This window comes from Fusarium oxysporum, chromosome I, assembly GCF_013085055.1.
Source record: "Fusarium oxysporum Fo47 chromosome I, complete sequence".
Taxonomy (NCBI): domain Eukaryota; kingdom Fungi; phylum Ascomycota; class Sordariomycetes; order Hypocreales; family Nectriaceae; genus Fusarium; species Fusarium oxysporum.
Window position 1 is genome coordinate 2,061,629 of NC_072840.1, and position 17,567 is coordinate 2,079,195.

The window sequence follows — 17,567 nt, forward strand, 5'->3', positions numbered from 1 at the left end:
AGTTACCATGCCTTCACTGCAATATTCCCTGAAGATCCATGCTCATTTCTCTGAGGCTCTCACAGGGGTATCGAAGTCTGGGGTTTGCATCCAATCTAACTAAATACCCCCCCGTTCTGCCGTCCCATCCTTTCAATAATCCTGCTCTGCAAATACCTGAATTGTCCTCTACGTCCTGATCATGACCTCAAAGAAGAAAGGTACCGCGCGTCGGACGGGGCCTTTTCTATTTTCCTCACGCACGAGGACTACCAAGGACGTGCCTCCGATCATGAAACTACTCAGCGAACTTGGATTTGGCGATTCTGCAGACAAGGCGCTACTTAATGAATTCAACACTGCTCGTAAATTTCACATGAACCGCTTCATAGAAGAAAAGATAATCGACGACAAAGATATGTTGGAGTGGTCCTCCGAGCCATGCAAGCAAAAGATTAGCAGGATGGTCAAGGACTTCCTTGTCAGACAGAACCATGGCCCTCGTTTCTGGCCCGATGAGCCTCTGCTGCAAACACCAAGAAGTACCGTTATTCACAGGATTCCCAACAGTCGGTCTAAGCTCCTTTTATTCTTTCTGACGCGTCTCGGATGAGTGACTGATAGTGGGTTTGTACCTATTCTGTATAGGATCATCAAAACATTGATGATGCTGTTTTTTCGACAGCTATACAACAGAAGATCACACAATATAAAGGTTCGCAAAGAAAAGAGGCGTACCAATCTCTTCGAGCGAGGGGATGCGCCTGACGAGCCTATTGCCCTTGATCTATCCAGCGATGAGTCTGATTACGAATACCAAGTATTTGATACCCCAGCATCACCGATATCTGGTGAATCTAGCCTCAAGAGATGAGCTATTGATGTCAACAAATGTGGTAGATGGATGTGCTAATACGGTGAGTTTAGAGAGCCTTCTGATTCTCCAGAGTTACCTTCACTTGAGGAGATTAGATATACAGTACAGAGTCAGACTATGCCCTCAGATGCTGTCATGCCGCTACCGAGTGTGGTTCAGGATGAGCATGTGAACCCTGAGCCAGCTCAGGAATCTAGCCAACCTTCAGCAACAAGCGTAAGAATTCTCTTGAGTAATTCTGGTACCACTCTACTGACACTGAAAAGCCTGTGCTGCCAACCAAAAGGCCTCTATCACAATCCGAGGCGTCACCGTTGCGCACAAAATGCCCGCGTCTCAGCGGTTTCCGTGGACCCATAGCCGATCCGTTCTCTCGAGATGCTAATGTTCGGCTTGAATCAGTCGCCCGAGCAGTTTCTCCCAGACAAGACCTTCGGAGGTCAAGTCGAAAATCTGTTCCTATGTCTGTTGCTTCCATGGGTGAAGGGTCAGGAACGAATGACACCCAGGAGCTATCACCAGAGGCAGAGAGGAATACCACGGATGAGATCGTCTGTGGGTTCAAAACTGCGATACGAGTAGTTCCGCCTATTGGAGAGGATAGCAGTACTCATATTCCTGGAAATGTAACAGAAAGAGCAGCTACAGACCAGCCTGTAAAGCTTGGATCTACTCCACTCTCTCAGAACGAGACTACTGCCACGTCTGGGCGAGACATTGAAGAGCTCAGCAGTATCTCTTATGACACAGCTGCGGCCAGGCGCTTACTGAGCTCCCATCTCCGCGGGCACAATACAGATACTCCTACCCCTCTTCAATTCTCTTTTTCCTTTCACGATGGTAGTCACGGCGACCCGTTCAACATTTCAGCAGTCGAATTCTTCACAATGACCCTCAAACAGTTTATAGATGTTCTACCCATGAACGATAAGGAAATGATAACAGGGCTATGCATACGCCAATACGGGCCCAAGTTCTGTCTCCGGCAAGTGTATCTGTACAACGAGGATGTTTTTGGGAACATTCGTCAGCAGTTTCTCCGTTGTATTGAGAGCGATACACGGGATGTAAAAAACCACGGAAAGAGGCTGGACTACGAGATTAGTATTGAGCCACTTAGGGAGTGATATGAGAAATCTTCCCCGTAAGAGATGGATCGATGAATGAAGGGAACAGATTTACAAGTCACAAATCTCCGGCGTCGACTTCGAAACTCATCAATGACGACACGAGTCCATGAGATATTAGCGACATGCTCCATGACGCCGCTGACGCCGCTGACGCCGCGCTGAAGATACAAGAGCTTGAAACGTTGGAAATTTGGAACAACAGACGAGGTGTGGTGATGCTCTCGGCTACCAGAGAGCTGGAGATGATGAGTCGGTCATCATGGCGTCTTGGGGGGGGGGGATTCGAGTTCGTTATTGGGATTCCGTCATCCGCGGTACGGCCTGGATAAGATCATGATACAGTCCTCTTGGGTCGGTCAAGATGCGATTGGATCCTACGGTGATGTGATCTACCAGCTGGGAATTTCGACCGAAGCCACTATAGCTGTCCACAGCAAATGTTCCACCAGAATAGATGTGCTTCAGCACATTCACCGTCAGCAAGAGCACGGGAATTATGGCATTCGGTGCTGGAACAGACATAGGCCTCAACACAGCCATGAGTTCAAATAATATTACTGTTACTGTGCTAGAGAATTGATATATCGATATAATCATTTCTGCCGTGCCCAGCTGTCCCAGTCTATCTTTTTGGGGCACCACATAAGACCTCAATCATAAGGAACAAAAAGAGTTGGATAAGCTTTTAATAAGTCTAGGGGGTCTTTTGGCTACGTGCATGCATTCGTTATTACATGGCGCCCTGATTCAAGGTCTGCGATACCTACTCTTGCCCCCCAAAGGGCTGCTTGATAATAGCAATGACTCTGTCGTGATATGAACAGCTTGTGTGGCCTTCTTTCCTTGACAAACTTCGAAGCTCTCCTCAAGGTGATAGTAGCACCTTCCAGAGGACCAACTTGCCTTTATTATTTTGAGATGTCTTTTAAGGTAGGTACACACTCCTGGCCCATACCGAAGCTTCGCCATTAATCGTTTCTGAGTCCCTACCCAGTCTTCGTCCTTACATCACATGACGATATTTTCAACACAATCAGTCACTAGTAACAGCAAGGCTACTTTCTTTAATCATCATAAAGTACTCTTCAGAAGATACAGAGATCAAGCGCATATTCTCGAGACAACATCGCTAGGACAGTTTCAATCCAAGTACCACCGAAAAACCATGGTAAGTTCTTCTGATCCAAACCAAACCTTCATCAAGAGAAGTAAATCCTATGCATGTCTTGCTCCGATCTTGAATGGCCCCTCCAAGAGCACCCCTCTCCAAGAGGCAGATGTCGTGGGAGAATCTGACATAGACAGCAGCTGTGGCATTGACCCGACTGTATGCCCAGAGCATCGAGCAATTACCATCCTGTTTCATTGAGTGCTAACGTATCTTCTAACAGTCAGAAAATAGTCCAAAGGACCGCAACGGATCTGGCAGCCACGATCAGTCATCGTCATTGTCTCGCGGTAGCACGGAAGAGGTACCCGACATGGCTTTGGATAAAACTATCAATAAGGACGATCCAGCGGCAGATCACACCAGTTCTTCATCCAGATCCTCGGAAACCTCGGAAAGTAAACCTTCATTTACCGTTGTTGCCACGAGTCACAAGGTAACTTCAAAGAGTGACTATGCGCAAGGTCAAGATCATCCTATCTCCTCTTCGGTCGGAGCTTCGAACAGCAACGCAGAACCACCAAAGATTCCAGGGCAATCAATCTCGACTTCCCAAGTTGATCAGTCGAAATCGAATAATTCTCTGATCACAGAGGATTTGGGAATTCAAGATCGCCAGTCAGGCCTTGGGAGAAGGCCTGATACACCTATACCAGAGTCCTTACGAGATGAGGGATACCCTTCTGCTCAGGACGAGGACGAGGAGCCGGTAGATGAAGAACCATATTCTTCTTACGTACACGAAGAGAATTACGGCAAAGAAGAAGATTACGACCAAGAACAAGATCACGGCCATGATCCAACTGCCAGTGCCCACTCATCCCCCGACTCTATTGTCACAATGATTGCAAACGACCGCCTACTCGCTATCGACTTCACAGTCTACCACACCGATTAGTACTCGAGTTATCAATGGTGTCCAGCACGAAGCTTCTTTGGCATGTCGCTTGCAGAGATTATAGAAGAGATACATTTCGAAAAAGATAGCGGCGTAACTATCTCCCTTGAGTGTACTGTTGGGGGAGAAGATCTGGTATATCAACGGAAAGCTCGCACTGAAGAGAGGTTTCATGTGTTACAGCAGAGATTCAGACATCTTATTGACGCATTGACAAAGAAAACTCCACCAAATGGGAAGGGAGATCCAACTTTCGAGATAATTATCGAAAGTCTTGGTCCAAGACGTTGGACCGCTTAGATTGATGCGTGATCTTCGGCTTTCAATCCTGGACTCTGGAGAGCTGGAGTTTGGAGGCAGCTACCAGTATCTTAGTTAAAGCGTTGGTATTGAATGGTTTGACATGAAGGTATCAAGAAGCTTACATTAGTGGATTTAAGAATAAAGCGTTGTTTGCCACAAGATAAAAGCCTTCTTATTCACCTCATTTTGCGTACATGCCATAAAGGTGAGAGATTCAACTGAAGGAATGACAAAAGATTTTACATAGAGATTTTATGTGCAAGTAATCTGTTATTCATATTTATGATGTAGCTCCTTTAGGCACGAATCACCAACCAATACTCCATTCATCATTTAACGCCGGTCCATTTCATGCAATCATCCATATCATCAAACCGTTTAACCAGCAAACATACTAGTAAGCTCCCAGTCGCCACTAGCAAGTTGCCTCCAGGAGCTCGAGCACGTAGCTTGAACGGTCTGCATGCCAAAGTTGCCATCTCCTTGGTCAAGTTGGCGGAAGAGGGTGACCTTGTAGCCAATGGCAGCAGCCATGAGACCAATCTCGACGGGCTGGGGGTCGTGCATCTTGTAGGCGAGCCACTCCTCACAGTGCTTGATCTCTTCCTCTAGAGAGGGATCAGAGTCAGCGGTTCGGGGGACAGGGTCGCCGAAGAGGAAGCGGTTCGACATGACGGCGTCCTTGGCGATGTACTTGAGGGCAGTCTTGGGCTTGTCGCAGAGGGCACGCCAGAGAAGAGTCTCCATCTCCTTGACGGCGGAGAGGTTACGGCCCTTGATGGTCTTGAGGTTCTCCTCATCTGATTCCTCATCTGCGTCGTGCTCCTTTTGCTTGCCACCACCGTTGAAGAAGTCGGAGCCTTCGATGCCGGATACAATGCTACCGTTTTGTTGGCGCGGGGTAAGTTCCATGCCTCTCTGGCTGGAGGGACCACCGAATTTGCTTTCTTCAGCGTTAAGCCCGTGAGGCGAGCGATCGTTGGTGAGACCAAGCATAGTCGGCATGATGGCGGTTGTCTGTGTTGAAGAGATATGTACTAGTTTGAAGATCCGATCTGCTTTTAGATGCAAGAGGGACAATGCAGGGCAGAATGAAAATGGGGAATGCAAGACATAAAATACAGAAAAACAGAAGCAGAAATACCAAGTTTCATGTATTTTCCATGCTTGCGAGTTCCAAATCCTGATTGCTGGCTATCCCGGCAGCCAGAGTGACGTCAACCTTGGATGCATCATGCTCATGCCTGCAGCAAAAAGTTGGATAAGATTATGACGGAGATCGACACTAATCGAACATGTTTTACGGTACAGACTAAGAGTTTTATTGGATGAGATGATCCCCCATAATGGATCATCCATGGAGCGTTCCTGATGCTCAAAAGTGTGCACTTGCTAACAAATTCCCATCGATCTCGGGTCGGGGATTTACTGAACAATCCATAGCGCCCACTAACACTAACGACCGGTAGGTAACCTTAGCAGATCTCAACGGTTGTGGCGGTACTATAACTGTGGCTGATTTCACCCACCAGCCACCTATCAACCACCCACCCCCACTACCCGCTAGTGATGATTTCCGTCAAGCCAACATGGGTCCACCAAAATTTCTGAATGCAATTCTCAGTTGCTAGCACTTTTCTTCACATTGGATCTCCAGCCCAAGCTCGCTGCTCAACCACGCGTTATAGCGCATACCCTTCAAAATGGATATCCTCAAGGTTCTATCGCGTGGGACCAAAAAGACACAAAAGAACAGCCAAAACTCCAGCAATGCTCAGCAGAAGCTTCCCTCGGCTGGTACATCCACGAACCCTCAGCTCTACCATGATCAGGTCCGCGGCCAGAAGCGAAAGCGAACAAAGAATGAGCCCGAACCCGAAGCTCACGACGAGCTCCCCGAAGTTGACTTCTTTGCCCCCAAGCCAGAGCCTGTAGCCAAGGCAGCTGTTGAGACAGAGGAGCCCGTTCAAGTACCGAAACCTACACGGCCGTCTCGATTGTTGAGTGAGGACGAGTGTCGCCAGCTGCTACGATCGCATCGATTGAAGATTACTCTCCTCTCCAAGTCAGAGGATCAGTCTAAGGTCAAGAAGAGCAAGAAAAAGAAGAAGGCGGCTGTTGAAGTGAAGAAGGATGGAAAGAAGCAGCTCTTCCCACAGCCTTTGGACTCTTTTAGCGAGCTGCGCAATGCCTACGGTCTCTCAAACAAAGTCGCCGACAACCTTGTATTCCAGGGATACCGAGTTCCTACTGAAGTTCAGATGGGTAGTCTTCCTCTTCTCGTACACCCCCAGGCTGCCCTGAAAGACGAAGATGGACTCGAAGCAGGAGTCGATTTCCTCGCAATCGCTCCCACAGGAAGCGGAAAGACCATCAGTTTCTTAATTCCCGCTATCAACAACATTTTGCGCAGGCGCTCGCAGCAAAGCCTCAGCGATATTCACGAACTCGAGGCGATTATTGTCGCACCAACCCGCGAATTGGTGCACCAAATCGTTAGCGAAGGACAGAAGCTTGCTCAAGGAACAGGACTGAAGGTCGTTTCGATGAAGAAGCACACACAACTTTCAGCCGAGCAAGTGGATATGGCAGAAGATGGCTCAGAAGATGAAGAGGACAAAGAGTCGGATTCTGAGGATGAAGATGAAAACAAGGCAGACGACAAGCCCAAGCAAATCACAAAGGCTGATATTTTGGTCACCACACCCTTTCTCTTACTAAAGTTTCTCACCTCAGGACCTCCCAGCACACAAAAGGTTCTGCCTACTGTAAGAGACTTGATATTGGATGAGGCGGATGTTTTACTTGACCCTCTTTTCCGAGATGCCATGATGTCTGACTGGACAGCATGCACAAACCCCGACCTGAGGGTGTCATTTTGGTCTGCTACGATGGGCTCAAACATTGAGTCCATGGTTACAGAGAAGTTGACTTCAAGAGCACAGTCGCTGGGTATCACACCGAAGCCCTTTGTGCGACTAGTCGTCGGTCTCAAGGATACTGCTGTTCCAAACATTGCCCACAAGCTTATCTACACCGCGACTGAGCAGGGTAAACTACTAGCATTGCGCCAGCTGCTGCACCCTACGGCTGCTGATGATTCGGGTCCTCCTCTGCGACCCCCCTTCTTGGTCTTTACGCAAACAATTGACCGAGCGACTGCTCTGCACGAGGAACTACAATACGACATTCCTCTCGAGGCTGGTGGTGCAGCGAGAATTGCAGCCCTTCACAGTGGTCTCACAGACTCTGCTCGATCTTCCATCATGCGCAAGTTCCGTGCTGGAGACATCTGGGTTCTGATCACAACAGATGTGTTGGCACGAGGTGTAGACTTTGCCGGTGTCAACGGTGTTGTCAACTACGATGTCCCCGGTTCCAGCGCCGGCTACGTCCACCGCGCAGGACGGACAGGCCGAGCAGGTCGCGAAGGTGGCGTGGCAGTCACATTCTACACCAAGGAGGACATTCCCTTCGTCAAGATGGTCGCCAATGTTATCGCTGCAAGCGAGAAGCAGGCTGGCAAAACAGGAGATGAGGCTGGGGTGCAAAAGTGGCTCCTGGATGCTCTCCCTAATGTCGGCAAGGCAGACCGCAAGAAGCTCAAGGAGCGAGGTGTGGAAGCGCGGCGAAGTGGAAATAAGGCCAAGATCACGTCCAAGAGTGGCTATGAGAGACGAAAGGAGAATAACCGCCGCGGTGCTATTGAGGGTAGCAAGAAGAGGAAATTACAAGCAAATGAGGACAGTGGTGATGATGGTGAATGGGGTGGTTTTGATGACTAGGGACATCACTATGGTCTGGAAAAGTTTGCATATAACGTTATGGAAAAGCATGGCCGTTTGAGGATATAGAGCGATGGAACCTGAAGATCTGAAGATCATAAAAGCAGAAAAGCTTGGACTTGCGAGTCGAGTTTGAAGGCTAGTTTTACTTACAGCTAGTTCCGCATCAGGCATAAAATGTCTCAAAATAATGTGATATAGAGAAGAATTCTCATGGAACTCCCGCCTTTTTCATGAATGTGTTGACGGAACCGTGAAATCTCATGATTGAAAAGGACCGAAATATTCAACATAGCGCATTGACTTGCTGAGTATTGATGAGTTGTTAGCATAGTCGTGGCTTAACTGAGGCCATACAGATCTACCGAGACACGATTCAACAGCGAATACTTATCAGCTAGGGTTCAAACTAATGTCTTCTTCTTTAACAAACAACTGCATCTGAACAGTTTGTGACTAACTCGACAATTGTATAAAAAAATAAAAAAAACTGACTGACTGACTGACGTCTTTCAGCATTGTTCAGGTGAAATAGTGATAGACTCATCTCCACTATTTAAATGCGACATTACATATTTGAGGGGGCTAGAAATCTACTAAAAGAGCACCTCGAGTCAAGCAGCACGTGGACATTCCAGAGACCGACTTTTCCTTTAACAAAGGCATTCTCATCATCTTCATTGTTCCTGGTGACGATTACGAGTCAAATAAATTAGGGGACACGCCAAGAAAAGCCAAGATTAGACAAGCGTTGGCCTTTCTTGGTGTTGCAGGGGAACTGACCACACCCACTTTCTACTGCCAGCCTTTTTTGTTTCGATTAATGTTGATCGTTTGTTAGTTGATGCTGGCCACGTTATAGCAGCTGTGACTTGGTTGTGTGATATTCATTGATATTCATGAGGCCATCACTTGTATCACACAGACCTGTTGGCACCCACTACCTTATGCGAGAGAATCACACTGAGTAAAGACAACAAGTATTATCTGAGAAATGCAATTTTATATGGCGTCTCGGCGTCTAATCAAGCATCTTGGCCCCCAGCCTAAAACAAGAGACCGGCCCAAAGCCAAGACCGCTGCGCCATCATCCACACGCCAAAGCGTGGCTCTTTGTGATGCCCTCAACTTCCCAAAGCAGCATGGCCAGGCCGTTCCCTTTATTAACCACTCTCAATAAGTCATCTGACGCCTGTAATTGGCCAAGACTCTAGAGCCCCCTCGTAGCCTGAAACAAATACACCACCAACCTATCTTGGCCATCTTTGTACTGCGCTATGAGCTACGCTTGCTAGGCTTGGTTGTGCCAGGAACAGAATTGAGATCTGCTGCCCAGACTTGGGGGAGACGCTGGGCTCTGTTACCCCTTTGAGTCCTGCAGAAGTGTAGTAGTTGTGTTATTTGGATCCTCTTTAATATCGCCCATCTCCCCACTGAAGGATGGAAATCCTCCTCATCCTTCGAGTTCCCCCCAGAGGTTGGTACTGAAACATATCAGTCGTTCATTGTCGGCATTTCTTGCTTTTGAACTATACACTCTTTTGTCTTTACTTCTAGTCACTCCTTAAAATCTGCTGGAATCTCTGTTGTCTTTTGAGTCCACTCTTTGAAGACATACACCAAAACACTCCTTGCAGTTGTCTATATCGACGATCTCAACGACTCGAGAATAGGTCTCAAAATATCTTAAGTCAATCAGGCTGAATAGATTAGAGAGTTGAAACCATGAAGGTCACTAATCTTTCCATTCTGGCTTACACGGGCCTCGCCACAGCCCTCACACAGCAATGCTCTGGCAGCGCCGTCAACGAAGGCGGAAACTGGTTCTGTGGTGTTATTGATCAGATTCTCTATGAGGGATTCTCCAGCAGTGGAAGCTTCAAGGCTGTTACAAAGATGGGAGATGATGGATCTTGTGATCAGGAGCCCTTTTCTTACGACGGTGCTCTTGGACCTCTGAGTGAGGATGTAAGTTGACCGTCACTCAACTATTTCACATTATAAACTAACAAAACATAGCTGTCTGTCCACATTCGGGGCCCCTTCAACCTCAAGGAATTCGCAGTCTACAACCTCGGTTCCAGCGAGAAGAAGCGTGACTCTGCTCCCTCTCCTCACCTCCACGGCCATCGTCATTTCCACGAACAGCGCAAGAAGAAGCGTGGGGACTGGGTCACTGCCACCATCGACGGACAAGTCGTATCCTGGGAGAACACTTATAACGGAAGCCCTGCTACCCAGGCTGCTCCCGTTGATATCCCTGCTGCCCCTACCGACGCTATGAACGTCGTCGATGAGAAGAAGCCCATGAAGCTAAAGGCTGACCCCTTGCCTGGACTGGACAAGATCAAGAGCAAGGTTGAAAATGTCAAAGGCAAGGTGGACCAGGTCAAGAGCAAGGCGACCTCAAAGGCAAAGGAGTACACTGCTACTCCTAGTGGACACTGGAAGCGCACTGCTTACTACAACGCTCAGCGACGTGTTGCTGATAATGTTATCTTCATGGGTAACTATGGTGGTGAGGGCTCCGGAGTCTTTGACAAGTAAGTTACTGTCACTCTTCAATATGCCTTTATACTGACTGAGTATAGCACTTGGGGTAACTCTCTCTCTTACCTCAACGCCAACGGAAACGGTGGCTCCTCTTCTCCCAAGATCCTGAAGGACGTCTTCATCCCTTCCAACAAAGAATTCTCCATCTTCAGCTCTGAGAAGTGTGACGAGAGCTGCGGTTACTCTCGTGTCCCTGATGTTGCCTACAGTATGCTACCTCCCCCTCAACCCAGATATAACACTCACTAACCCCCTTACAGAGGGATTCTCCGGCTCAAACAAGATCTTCCTCTTCAACTTCAAGATGCCCTTCGATGGCAATACCGGCTTCAACGGCGACATGCCCGCCCTCTGGGCTCTCAACGGCCGCATTCCCAGAACTGGCCAATACAGCGGATGCAGCTGCTGGAAGACAGGCTGTGGTGAGGTCGACATCTACGAGGTCCTTGCTACTGGCGATGATAAGTGCAAGAGCACATTCCACTTGACAAACGGCGCTGGAAGCTCTGATTACTTCAAGCGACCTGCCGACAAGTACATCAAGGTTGCTGTTGTGTTCTGTGAGCGTACGTCGAGCGTCGCTATCAAGCAGTTGGATGATACCTTTGACTTTGGATCATCTCTGAGCGATGAGACTGTGAGGGACTGGATTAAGACCATGTCTACCCCTAAGAAGGGAAGCAGCCTGTTCCAGCTGTCTATTTCTGTGTAAGGGTGAGACCTGAGTTGGATCTGTTCGCTGTTGGTTTGATTTGAATATTTGATACCTATTCTTTTGAACATATATATTAAGATACCAGTTGAGAATTGTTCCATAACTGGCCCACCATAAACTCACTTGTGTTGTCATCTTATCATTCTTGCAAAGTCTAGATAGTCTGCATGAATGCGATATATCGTCTATTGTTCTATACAGCTTTTTAGCGTATAGCCATTGTTACAATATTATACAGTTCCATCATTCATACATCATCGCAATGATTAGAGTCTACTAATAGTACAAACCCTCCAGAGTTGGTCTATGAGCTCTTGGGGCTCACCTGCTTATCTTCTTCGAGCTTCTTATCTTCTTCAGAGCTTGTCTTGTTCTCCTCTGCTGCTGAAAGTCCAACAACATTTCTTATCGTACCAAAGCTTAGACAGTCGCTGATGCGGTTGGCACCAGAAAACAGCATGACCATACGCTCAACACCACATCCCCAGCCGCCAGTAGGGGGCAGGCCATAGTCGAGAGCCTTGACATAACTTTGATCGAGGGGAGCAGCGTCGCCGTCCTCGTCTTCAAAAGGCTCATCCAGAGCTTCCTCAACAGTTGCTTCGCCTTCAGACGCCTCATTATGTTCAATGGCAATGCTACCGTCATCCTTGTTGACGAGGTTTCGGTGGTCGAGCAGCTTACGCTTCTGCTCTTCGGGGTCGTTTTCCTCTTCGTACATGTTTGCCAATTCACGGCCACCAATGAAGAGTTCTGCGCGGGCAGATACTAACTGATAAGTTTGTGGACAAAGGAAGCTCTTCGCAAGAGGCGACATGCAGGCGGGATGGTTCATGATAAGGATAGGCTCCGTGAATGACATAGGTTCCAGGTAAACGGCAGCCAGACGATCAAGCAGCTTGGCCAGCGAGGTAGGCACCTCACCTGGCACCTTGATACCAGCAAGCTTTAGGATAGCCAGGAGTTCTGGTAGAGCATCTGGAGATGAGAGCTTGGGCAGACGAAGCCCAAGGGCTTCTTGGAGTGCGGGAACGAACTCGACCCGCTTAAAAGGTCGCACAAACTGTTTCATGTCGATGGAAGGCAGAGATGTGAGTTGGGTAGAGATGAGATCCTGGGAGTGTTGGGCAAGACTGCAGAGAATCTCCTCGGTCTGGTTGATCAAGTCCTCCAGGTTACTATAGGCACTGTAGAACTCACACATAGTAAACTCCGGATTGTGTGTCGCGTCAACACCCTCGTTACGGAACGAAGGTCCAATCTCAAAGACCTTGTCGACGCCTCCAATAACGAGGCGCTTGAGCCATAACTCGGGGGCAATGCGTAAGGCGAGATCTTTATCCTTGAACTCCGTGGCTCTCGTAACAAAAGGGCGGGCCACTGCACCGCCAGCGTTTTCAGCGAGAATCGGTGTCTGGAACTCGAGGAACTTTCTTGAGTGAAAGTATTCACGCATGTGCTTGGTGATCTCGGCGCGCAGTCGGAGGACATCAATTGCTTGTCGGTTCACCAGCATATCAACATGACGTTCTTGCATTCTGGTTTTGGGATCGGTGAGTTTCTCTGGGATCTGCTCCATGGTAGGAGACAGAAGTTCAGGCAAAGTCTTGGCCTCCATGGTGAGTTCGCCGGCTTTAGTACGAACCGGTATACCAACGACAGCTGCCAGGCTGTAAGCATCTGGGATACAACAGGATAAACATTAGGGATCCTACATATGTGGTCGCCCACTTCTATTAAATTTCTCAACATTCCGAACTTCAAACTCCTTGCCTCCTCTTCTACCATGCACTTTGACCGGTTGAGCATGACCTGTAGACGCTCAAATTCATTCACGATGTCGAGAAAGATAAGATTCTTTCCGACGACGCGCTTGGATCGAACACGGCCACAAACGCTGATGTACTTGGAATCGTCAAGGGCATCTCGAAAAGCTTCATGAAACTCAGGCACCGTCTTACGCTCTGCATGATGGATGAGGCGAGGGTGTGTCTCTTCGAATAGAGGATCCTCGCTCTCTTTCTCCGCCAAGAGCTCAGTTCGGCGCTGTTGCTTGAAAGACGAGTATCCCTCCAGGCCATCTTGGCTCCTAGCAGCCGAAGTAGCTAGGGACCTCCCATATGCCACGCTTTGTGAACCCCATAATGTCCTTGAGGAATTGCCACAGCTGAGCGCATGTGAGCAACGAGCACTTGTGGTTTGGGAGATCGACTGTATTAAAGGCCGGCTGGCCTGTCGCAAGTACCGTGCAGACATCATGGCTTCTATCAATTAGGTTAGCAATGCTTCAATAACTCATTGTTGAGACATCAAAGAAATGTGTTGCACTAGAGTCAGAAATTGGCAGTTTAAATCAACCACAGCAAGCCGTGTCAATCGCAGCGGTTCTGAAGCGAGTATGCGAATTCATCATTTAGGCAAAGGGAAGAGAAATAATTGAGAGGAATATGCGTACTTACAATCATGATGGTAACATGGAACTCTCGCTCCATGTATGAAGAAAAAAGAGAAGCGATTTGGAGCCGATCTGCGAAAATTTAAAGAGAGCCGGTTCGCCGAAAATAATCCGGCTACCTTTGGTGGAGCCATGACCGCCACACCGCAGCCTCGACAATGTGTGGCGTATGCTCCCTTACCAACCACTCAAGGCTGAAATTTGTTCCAACGCGAACATCCATCAATCACTTGGTCTGGCGCAACTCCACCAATTCCGCGATACTTTGCGCCGGGTCGTTCAATCCACCTCCACTATCTCCGACTAGCAAATATCATTCACAAAGCATCAATCATGGCTCAACAGCCCCTTCCCACGTCTATGCAGCCCACTGACATCTATGGAGGAGGTACGCGCAGCTCTAGCTCCCCATGTCGCGTCAGCCCGCCAAAGATCTCCACTAACATATGTTTATATAGATGAGGTTTCTGCCCTCGTTCTCGATCCTGGATACTGCTACACTCGAGCTGGCTTCGCTGGTGAAGATGTTCCCAAATCTATCCTCCCATCGTTTTACGGCCACACAACCGGCGACAACCCTAAAGACCTGTTTGGCGATGAGTGCCTCATCCCTCGCCCCGACTTCGAAGTCCGCAACTACATGAATAAGGATAGTGTGGTGGAGGATTGGGATGTTGCTGCTCGAATTTGGGAGAACATGCTTGTTAAGCGCTTGCAACCCGAACGACAAACACCTCCCTCGAAGAACGGTCTAAACGACGACCCCAAGGCAGAAGGCCAGGACGGAGAGGGCGATGTGGCTATGGACGACGCCGAGGCTGCCGAATCTGCCGAGAAGCCCTTGGGCGAAAATCCCCTCTTGATTACAGAGGCTCCCTGGAATACACCCAAGGCTCGTGAGAAGGCTATTGAGATCATCATGGAGAACTGGGGATGCCCTGCCTTCTGGCTGAGTCGCACTCCGGTGTTGGCAGCATTCGCCGCTGGCAAGGCTACCTCGCTAGTTATTGACGTGGGCGGTGCCAACACCTCGGTCACAGCTATTCACGACGGCATGGTGCTGAAGCGATCTATCCAGAAATCTCCTGTTGGTGGTATCTGGCTCTCTTCTCAGATTCGAAATCTCTTTGAAGCATCAGAGCCCAAGGTCGAGCTGACACCCACCTTCATGATCGAGAACAAGACACCTGTCGACGCCCTGGCACCTCCTTCAGTCCGACTACGACACTTCCCCTTTCAGATCAACGATTCATTCCGCGCATATGAGGAAGAGCGTGTGTTGACGGAATTCAAGGAGTCAGTAGTAGAAGTCTGGCGAGGCCCCGGTCGTTACAGTGTTTCCGGCAATGAGGATTATGTTAAGACGCAACCCGGCCGGGTGTTCGAAATGCCTGACGGTTATAACCAGATGTGGCGCGAGCAGCGATTCCGAGTGACAGAGGGCATGTTTGACGAGACTGTCGGATATCATGGCTCCGACTCTGAGCAACTCACCAAGGCGCAAACCATCCCCGAGCTCATCCGCTCTGCTTTGAACGCAGTTGACGTCGATCTTCGAGGCAACCTCCTGGCTAACGTCGTCGTAACTGGTAGCACCAGTCTGATCAACGGATTCAACGACCGCCTGAACAACGAGTTGATGGCGATGTACCCTGGACTCAAGATCAAGATTCACGCGGCAGGTCTCACGAGTGAGCGACGCTTCGGTGCCTGGATCGGCGGTAGCATTCTCGCTAGTTTGGGCACTTTCCACCAGATGTGGATTTCGCGAAAGGAGTATGAGGAGAATGGACCTAATGTGGTTGAGAAGCGATGCAAGTAAAAGGCCAGGCTCTAGGTGCTTTGGCTTCTGGCGTAACGGAGTTGGGGAGGAGATGTACTTACAATCTGAAATCAGAAGGGCCTGGTAAGGCAAAAGTTCATTCTAGATGGTTAGGGTAAGAATAAGCTGTGCAATCAACTGCTGTAGCGAATTGTTTATCGAAAAGAGTGAATGTCTGTCTCTTATATACTACACACTATTAAACATTTATTTGCTCTCTTCTTTTGCCTCAAGCTCCCTCTCAGCTCTCCGTTTCTGAGCCCATGTTCCAATTTCTGCCCATATACGTTCTTTTTCAGCTGGCGATAACGTAGCAGCAAGACCACTTGTGCTGCTCGACACAAACACTTTAGATCCCTCCCATTCGCCCTCGATCACACCCATGTTCTCCGATTCGTCCTGCCAGCCATACTTGAAGGCCTTTCCAACAGGTTTGCCATGTCTTACGCGCCAAATACTCTCCCAGATACTCTTACCCACCACGCATACAGACTCGGGACGATACTTGCGACACTTTTCGTGAAGAATTTCAACCCCCTCGTCCATCTCCTGCTTGCTAAGCTCAGAGCCATTGCGACTGGGTCGGGCGACAATGTTGGTGAATCCCATGGAGTACAGTTCAGGGAGTTGCCGATCTTCGGTTGGACTGCAGAGACGTGGTGTAAGGCCGCTTGAGTAGAGGAGTTTCCAAAACAGGTTGGAGGGATGAGCATATGCATGGCCTGTTCGTGCTGTCTGTATACCAGGGTTCAGACCGATGAAGAGAACGAGAAGATTCGAGGCGATGGCATCTGGCAGGCCATTGAGATGTGCGTATGTTGAGGGAGGCGCGTATCCAGAAGCCTGACGTGCTCTCTTTTTCTTTGGTTTAATCTCTTTCTCTATGTCTTCAGCATCTCGCTCTTTGGTCCGCTTCGTTTTGGCGGCTGAAGCGGATGAGGCTGAGGTCGAAGTAATAGGAGTTGTGAATCTCGGGGATCTTCGTATAGGGGAAGTCTGGCCATTTGAAGATTCGTTTGATTTGAACATGAAGTCACTCATTTGAAGACGTCCCTTGAAGGTTGCTGGCTGAGGAGGCGAGCTTGAGATGCCCTGCTCCTCTTTGACACCATCGTCACCTACAGGGTCTTGAATAGTGGCCTCTTGGGCAGCTTTACTTCTTGTCATTGTGACTAGGTAGTCTGTTGGTGTAAGTGGGAGTATGGGACAGTCTGGCGGTTTTTGCCAGCCGGGGAATAATGAGACGGGTCAAAGAATTCTGATTGAATGGCAGATATGTATTTAAATACTCCTCGGAGATCAATACATCATATTTATGAATATATCACTTGATAACTTTAGGCAACTGTTCTACAAGATAATGTGGTGGAACGGCGTGAAGACTGTTCTGGCTCATTCGCCACAGGCAGCCAGATCTGAAAGGTCTCTAGAGGGAGAAACAGGAGCTTTGGGTCCGACAATAAATTAGGGGTCTAATAACTGGTTCCAGCTAAAAGTCCGCCCTCAAGAGTCTACATGAATATGTTCTTAAATGAAAACACCTTGATGACATTGCATATTTTCCTCATACTCACCAAATGAATCTTCGCTATCCTTGGATGTTGGGCATCATTACATCTCCTTCAAAGTATTACTGGTAGGCAAAATAGTGCACGGATTTTATCGTAACCAAGGTGACCCAGGACCTGGCCTCCTGGCCCAGAGTGCTATTTTCAGCACATGAGATCCAATATCAGCCGCCACAGCCACACAAAACAGCCCTGCCAGTTCGTGTCTGAGCTATGGGCGTCAATGTCATGGTGGGGTTATGAGACAAGACAGACAAGTTGACGATTACGAACCCTGCAGGTCCCTGACGAAAATCTGGATCATTTTTCCTTTT

The 17,567-nt window shown here is 48.6% G+C and overlaps 8 protein-coding genes across 8 annotated transcripts; 5 read left to right on the forward strand and 3 right to left on the reverse strand.

Annotated features, from left to right (window-relative positions):
* Positions 1-181: 181 nt before the first annotated feature.
* On the forward strand, positions 182-1,983 carry FOBCDRAFT_194692 (uncharacterized protein; the record flags this gene model as incomplete). Its single annotated transcript, XM_054702735.2, has 4 exons — positions 182-460; positions 665-799; positions 965-1,072; positions 1,123-1,983. The coding sequence occupies 4 exons, from the start codon at positions 182-184 to the stop codon at positions 1,981-1,983; spliced, it is 1,383 nt and encodes a 460-aa protein (XP_054558710.2).
* Positions 1,984-3,151: 1,168 nt separating this feature from the next.
* On the forward strand, positions 3,152-4,052 carry FOBCDRAFT_194693 (uncharacterized protein; the record flags this gene model as incomplete). Its single annotated transcript, XM_059608798.1, has 3 exons — positions 3,152-3,154; positions 3,191-3,313; positions 3,378-4,052. The coding sequence occupies 3 exons, from the start codon at positions 3,152-3,154 to the stop codon at positions 4,050-4,052; spliced, it is 801 nt and encodes a 266-aa protein (XP_059463804.1).
* A 531-nt stretch (positions 4,053-4,583) lies between these two features.
* FOBCDRAFT_210872 (uncharacterized protein) lies at positions 4,584-5,767 on the reverse strand. The gene has a single exon (XM_031181314.3). The coding sequence runs from the start codon at positions 5,358-5,360 to the stop codon at positions 4,734-4,736; it is 627 nt and encodes a 208-aa protein (XP_031042082.1). The 5' UTR covers positions 5,361-5,767; the 3' UTR covers positions 4,584-4,733.
* A 150-nt stretch (positions 5,768-5,917) lies between these two features.
* On the forward strand, positions 5,918-8,378 carry FOBCDRAFT_210873 (P-loop containing nucleoside triphosphate hydrolase protein). Its single transcript, XM_031181315.3, has one exon. It carries the CDS (start codon positions 6,059-6,061, stop codon positions 8,138-8,140), a length of 2,082 nt encoding a protein of 693 aa, XP_031042083.2. The 5' UTR covers positions 5,918-6,058; the 3' UTR covers positions 8,141-8,378.
* A 1,025-nt stretch (positions 8,379-9,403) lies between these two features.
* On the forward strand, positions 9,404-11,519 carry FOBCDRAFT_173176 (putative TOS1-like glycosyl hydrolase-domain-containing protein). The gene is made up of 4 exons (XM_031181316.3): positions 9,404-10,108; positions 10,160-10,683; positions 10,732-10,901; positions 10,954-11,519. Exons 1-4 carry the CDS (start codon positions 9,866-9,868, stop codon positions 11,403-11,405), a joined length of 1,389 nt encoding a protein of 462 aa, XP_031042084.2. The 5' UTR covers positions 9,404-9,865; the 3' UTR covers positions 11,406-11,519.
* FOBCDRAFT_210875 (uncharacterized protein) lies at positions 11,520-13,890 on the reverse strand. Its single transcript, XM_054702737.2, has 2 exons — positions 13,124-13,890; positions 11,520-13,070 (listed from the first exon to the last, which is right to left on the reverse strand). Exons 1-2 carry the CDS (start codon positions 13,665-13,667, stop codon positions 11,713-11,715), a joined length of 1,902 nt encoding a protein of 633 aa, XP_054558712.2. The 5' UTR covers positions 13,668-13,890; the 3' UTR covers positions 11,520-11,712.
* A 160-nt stretch (positions 13,891-14,050) lies between these two features.
* FOBCDRAFT_173183 (actin family) lies at positions 14,051-15,863 on the forward strand. Its single transcript, XM_031181318.3, has 2 exons — positions 14,051-14,251; positions 14,322-15,863. Exons 1-2 carry the CDS (start codon positions 14,197-14,199, stop codon positions 15,683-15,685), a joined length of 1,419 nt encoding a protein of 472 aa, XP_031042086.2. The 5' UTR covers positions 14,051-14,196; the 3' UTR covers positions 15,686-15,863.
* On the reverse strand, positions 15,864-17,296 carry FOBCDRAFT_210880 (uracil-DNA glycosylase-like protein). The gene has a single exon (XM_031181319.3). The coding sequence runs from the start codon at positions 16,850-16,852 to the stop codon at positions 15,893-15,895; it is 960 nt and encodes a 319-aa protein (XP_031042087.2). The 5' UTR covers positions 16,853-17,296; the 3' UTR covers positions 15,864-15,892.
* Positions 17,297-17,567: the final 271 nt, after the last annotated feature.

Bases quoted from the DNA above. Each gene is read 5' to 3' on its own strand.
- FOBCDRAFT_210880 (XM_031181319.3), bottom strand. From the start codon at position 16,852: ATGACAAGAAGTAAAGCTGCCCAAGAGGCCACTATTCAAGACCCTGTA.
- FOBCDRAFT_210873 (XM_031181315.3), top strand. From the start codon at position 6,059: ATGGATATCCTCAAGGTTCTATCGCGTGGGACCAAAAAGACACAAAAG.
- FOBCDRAFT_210872 (XM_031181314.3), bottom strand. From the start codon at position 5,360: ATGCCGACTATGCTTGGTCTCACCAACGATCGCTCGCCTCACGGGCTT.
- FOBCDRAFT_173183 (XM_031181318.3), top strand. From the start codon at position 14,197: ATGGCTCAACAGCCCCTTCCCACGTCTATGCAGCCCACTGACATCTAT. The intron at 14,252-14,321 runs GTACGCGCAGCT...ATGTTTATATAG, and splicing joins CACTGACATCTATGGAGGAG to ATGAGGTTTCTGCCCTCGTT.
- FOBCDRAFT_173176 (XM_031181316.3), top strand. From the start codon at position 9,866: ATGAAGGTCACTAATCTTTCCATTCTGGCTTACACGGGCCTCGCCACA. The intron at 10,684-10,731 runs GTAAGTTACTGT...GACTGAGTATAG, and splicing joins GGCTCCGGAGTCTTTGACAA to CACTTGGGGTAACTCTCTCT. The intron at 10,902-10,953 runs GTATGCTACCTC...ACCCCCTTACAG, and splicing joins TGTCCCTGATGTTGCCTACA to AGGGATTCTCCGGCTCAAAC.
- FOBCDRAFT_210875 (XM_054702737.2), bottom strand. From the start codon at position 13,667: ATGATGTCTGCACGGTACTTGCGACAGGCCAGCCGGCCTTTAATACAG. The intron at 13,071-13,123 runs GTAGGATCCCTA...ACAGCCTGGCAG, and splicing joins AGAAGTGGGCGACCACATAT to CTGTCGTTGGTATACCGGTT.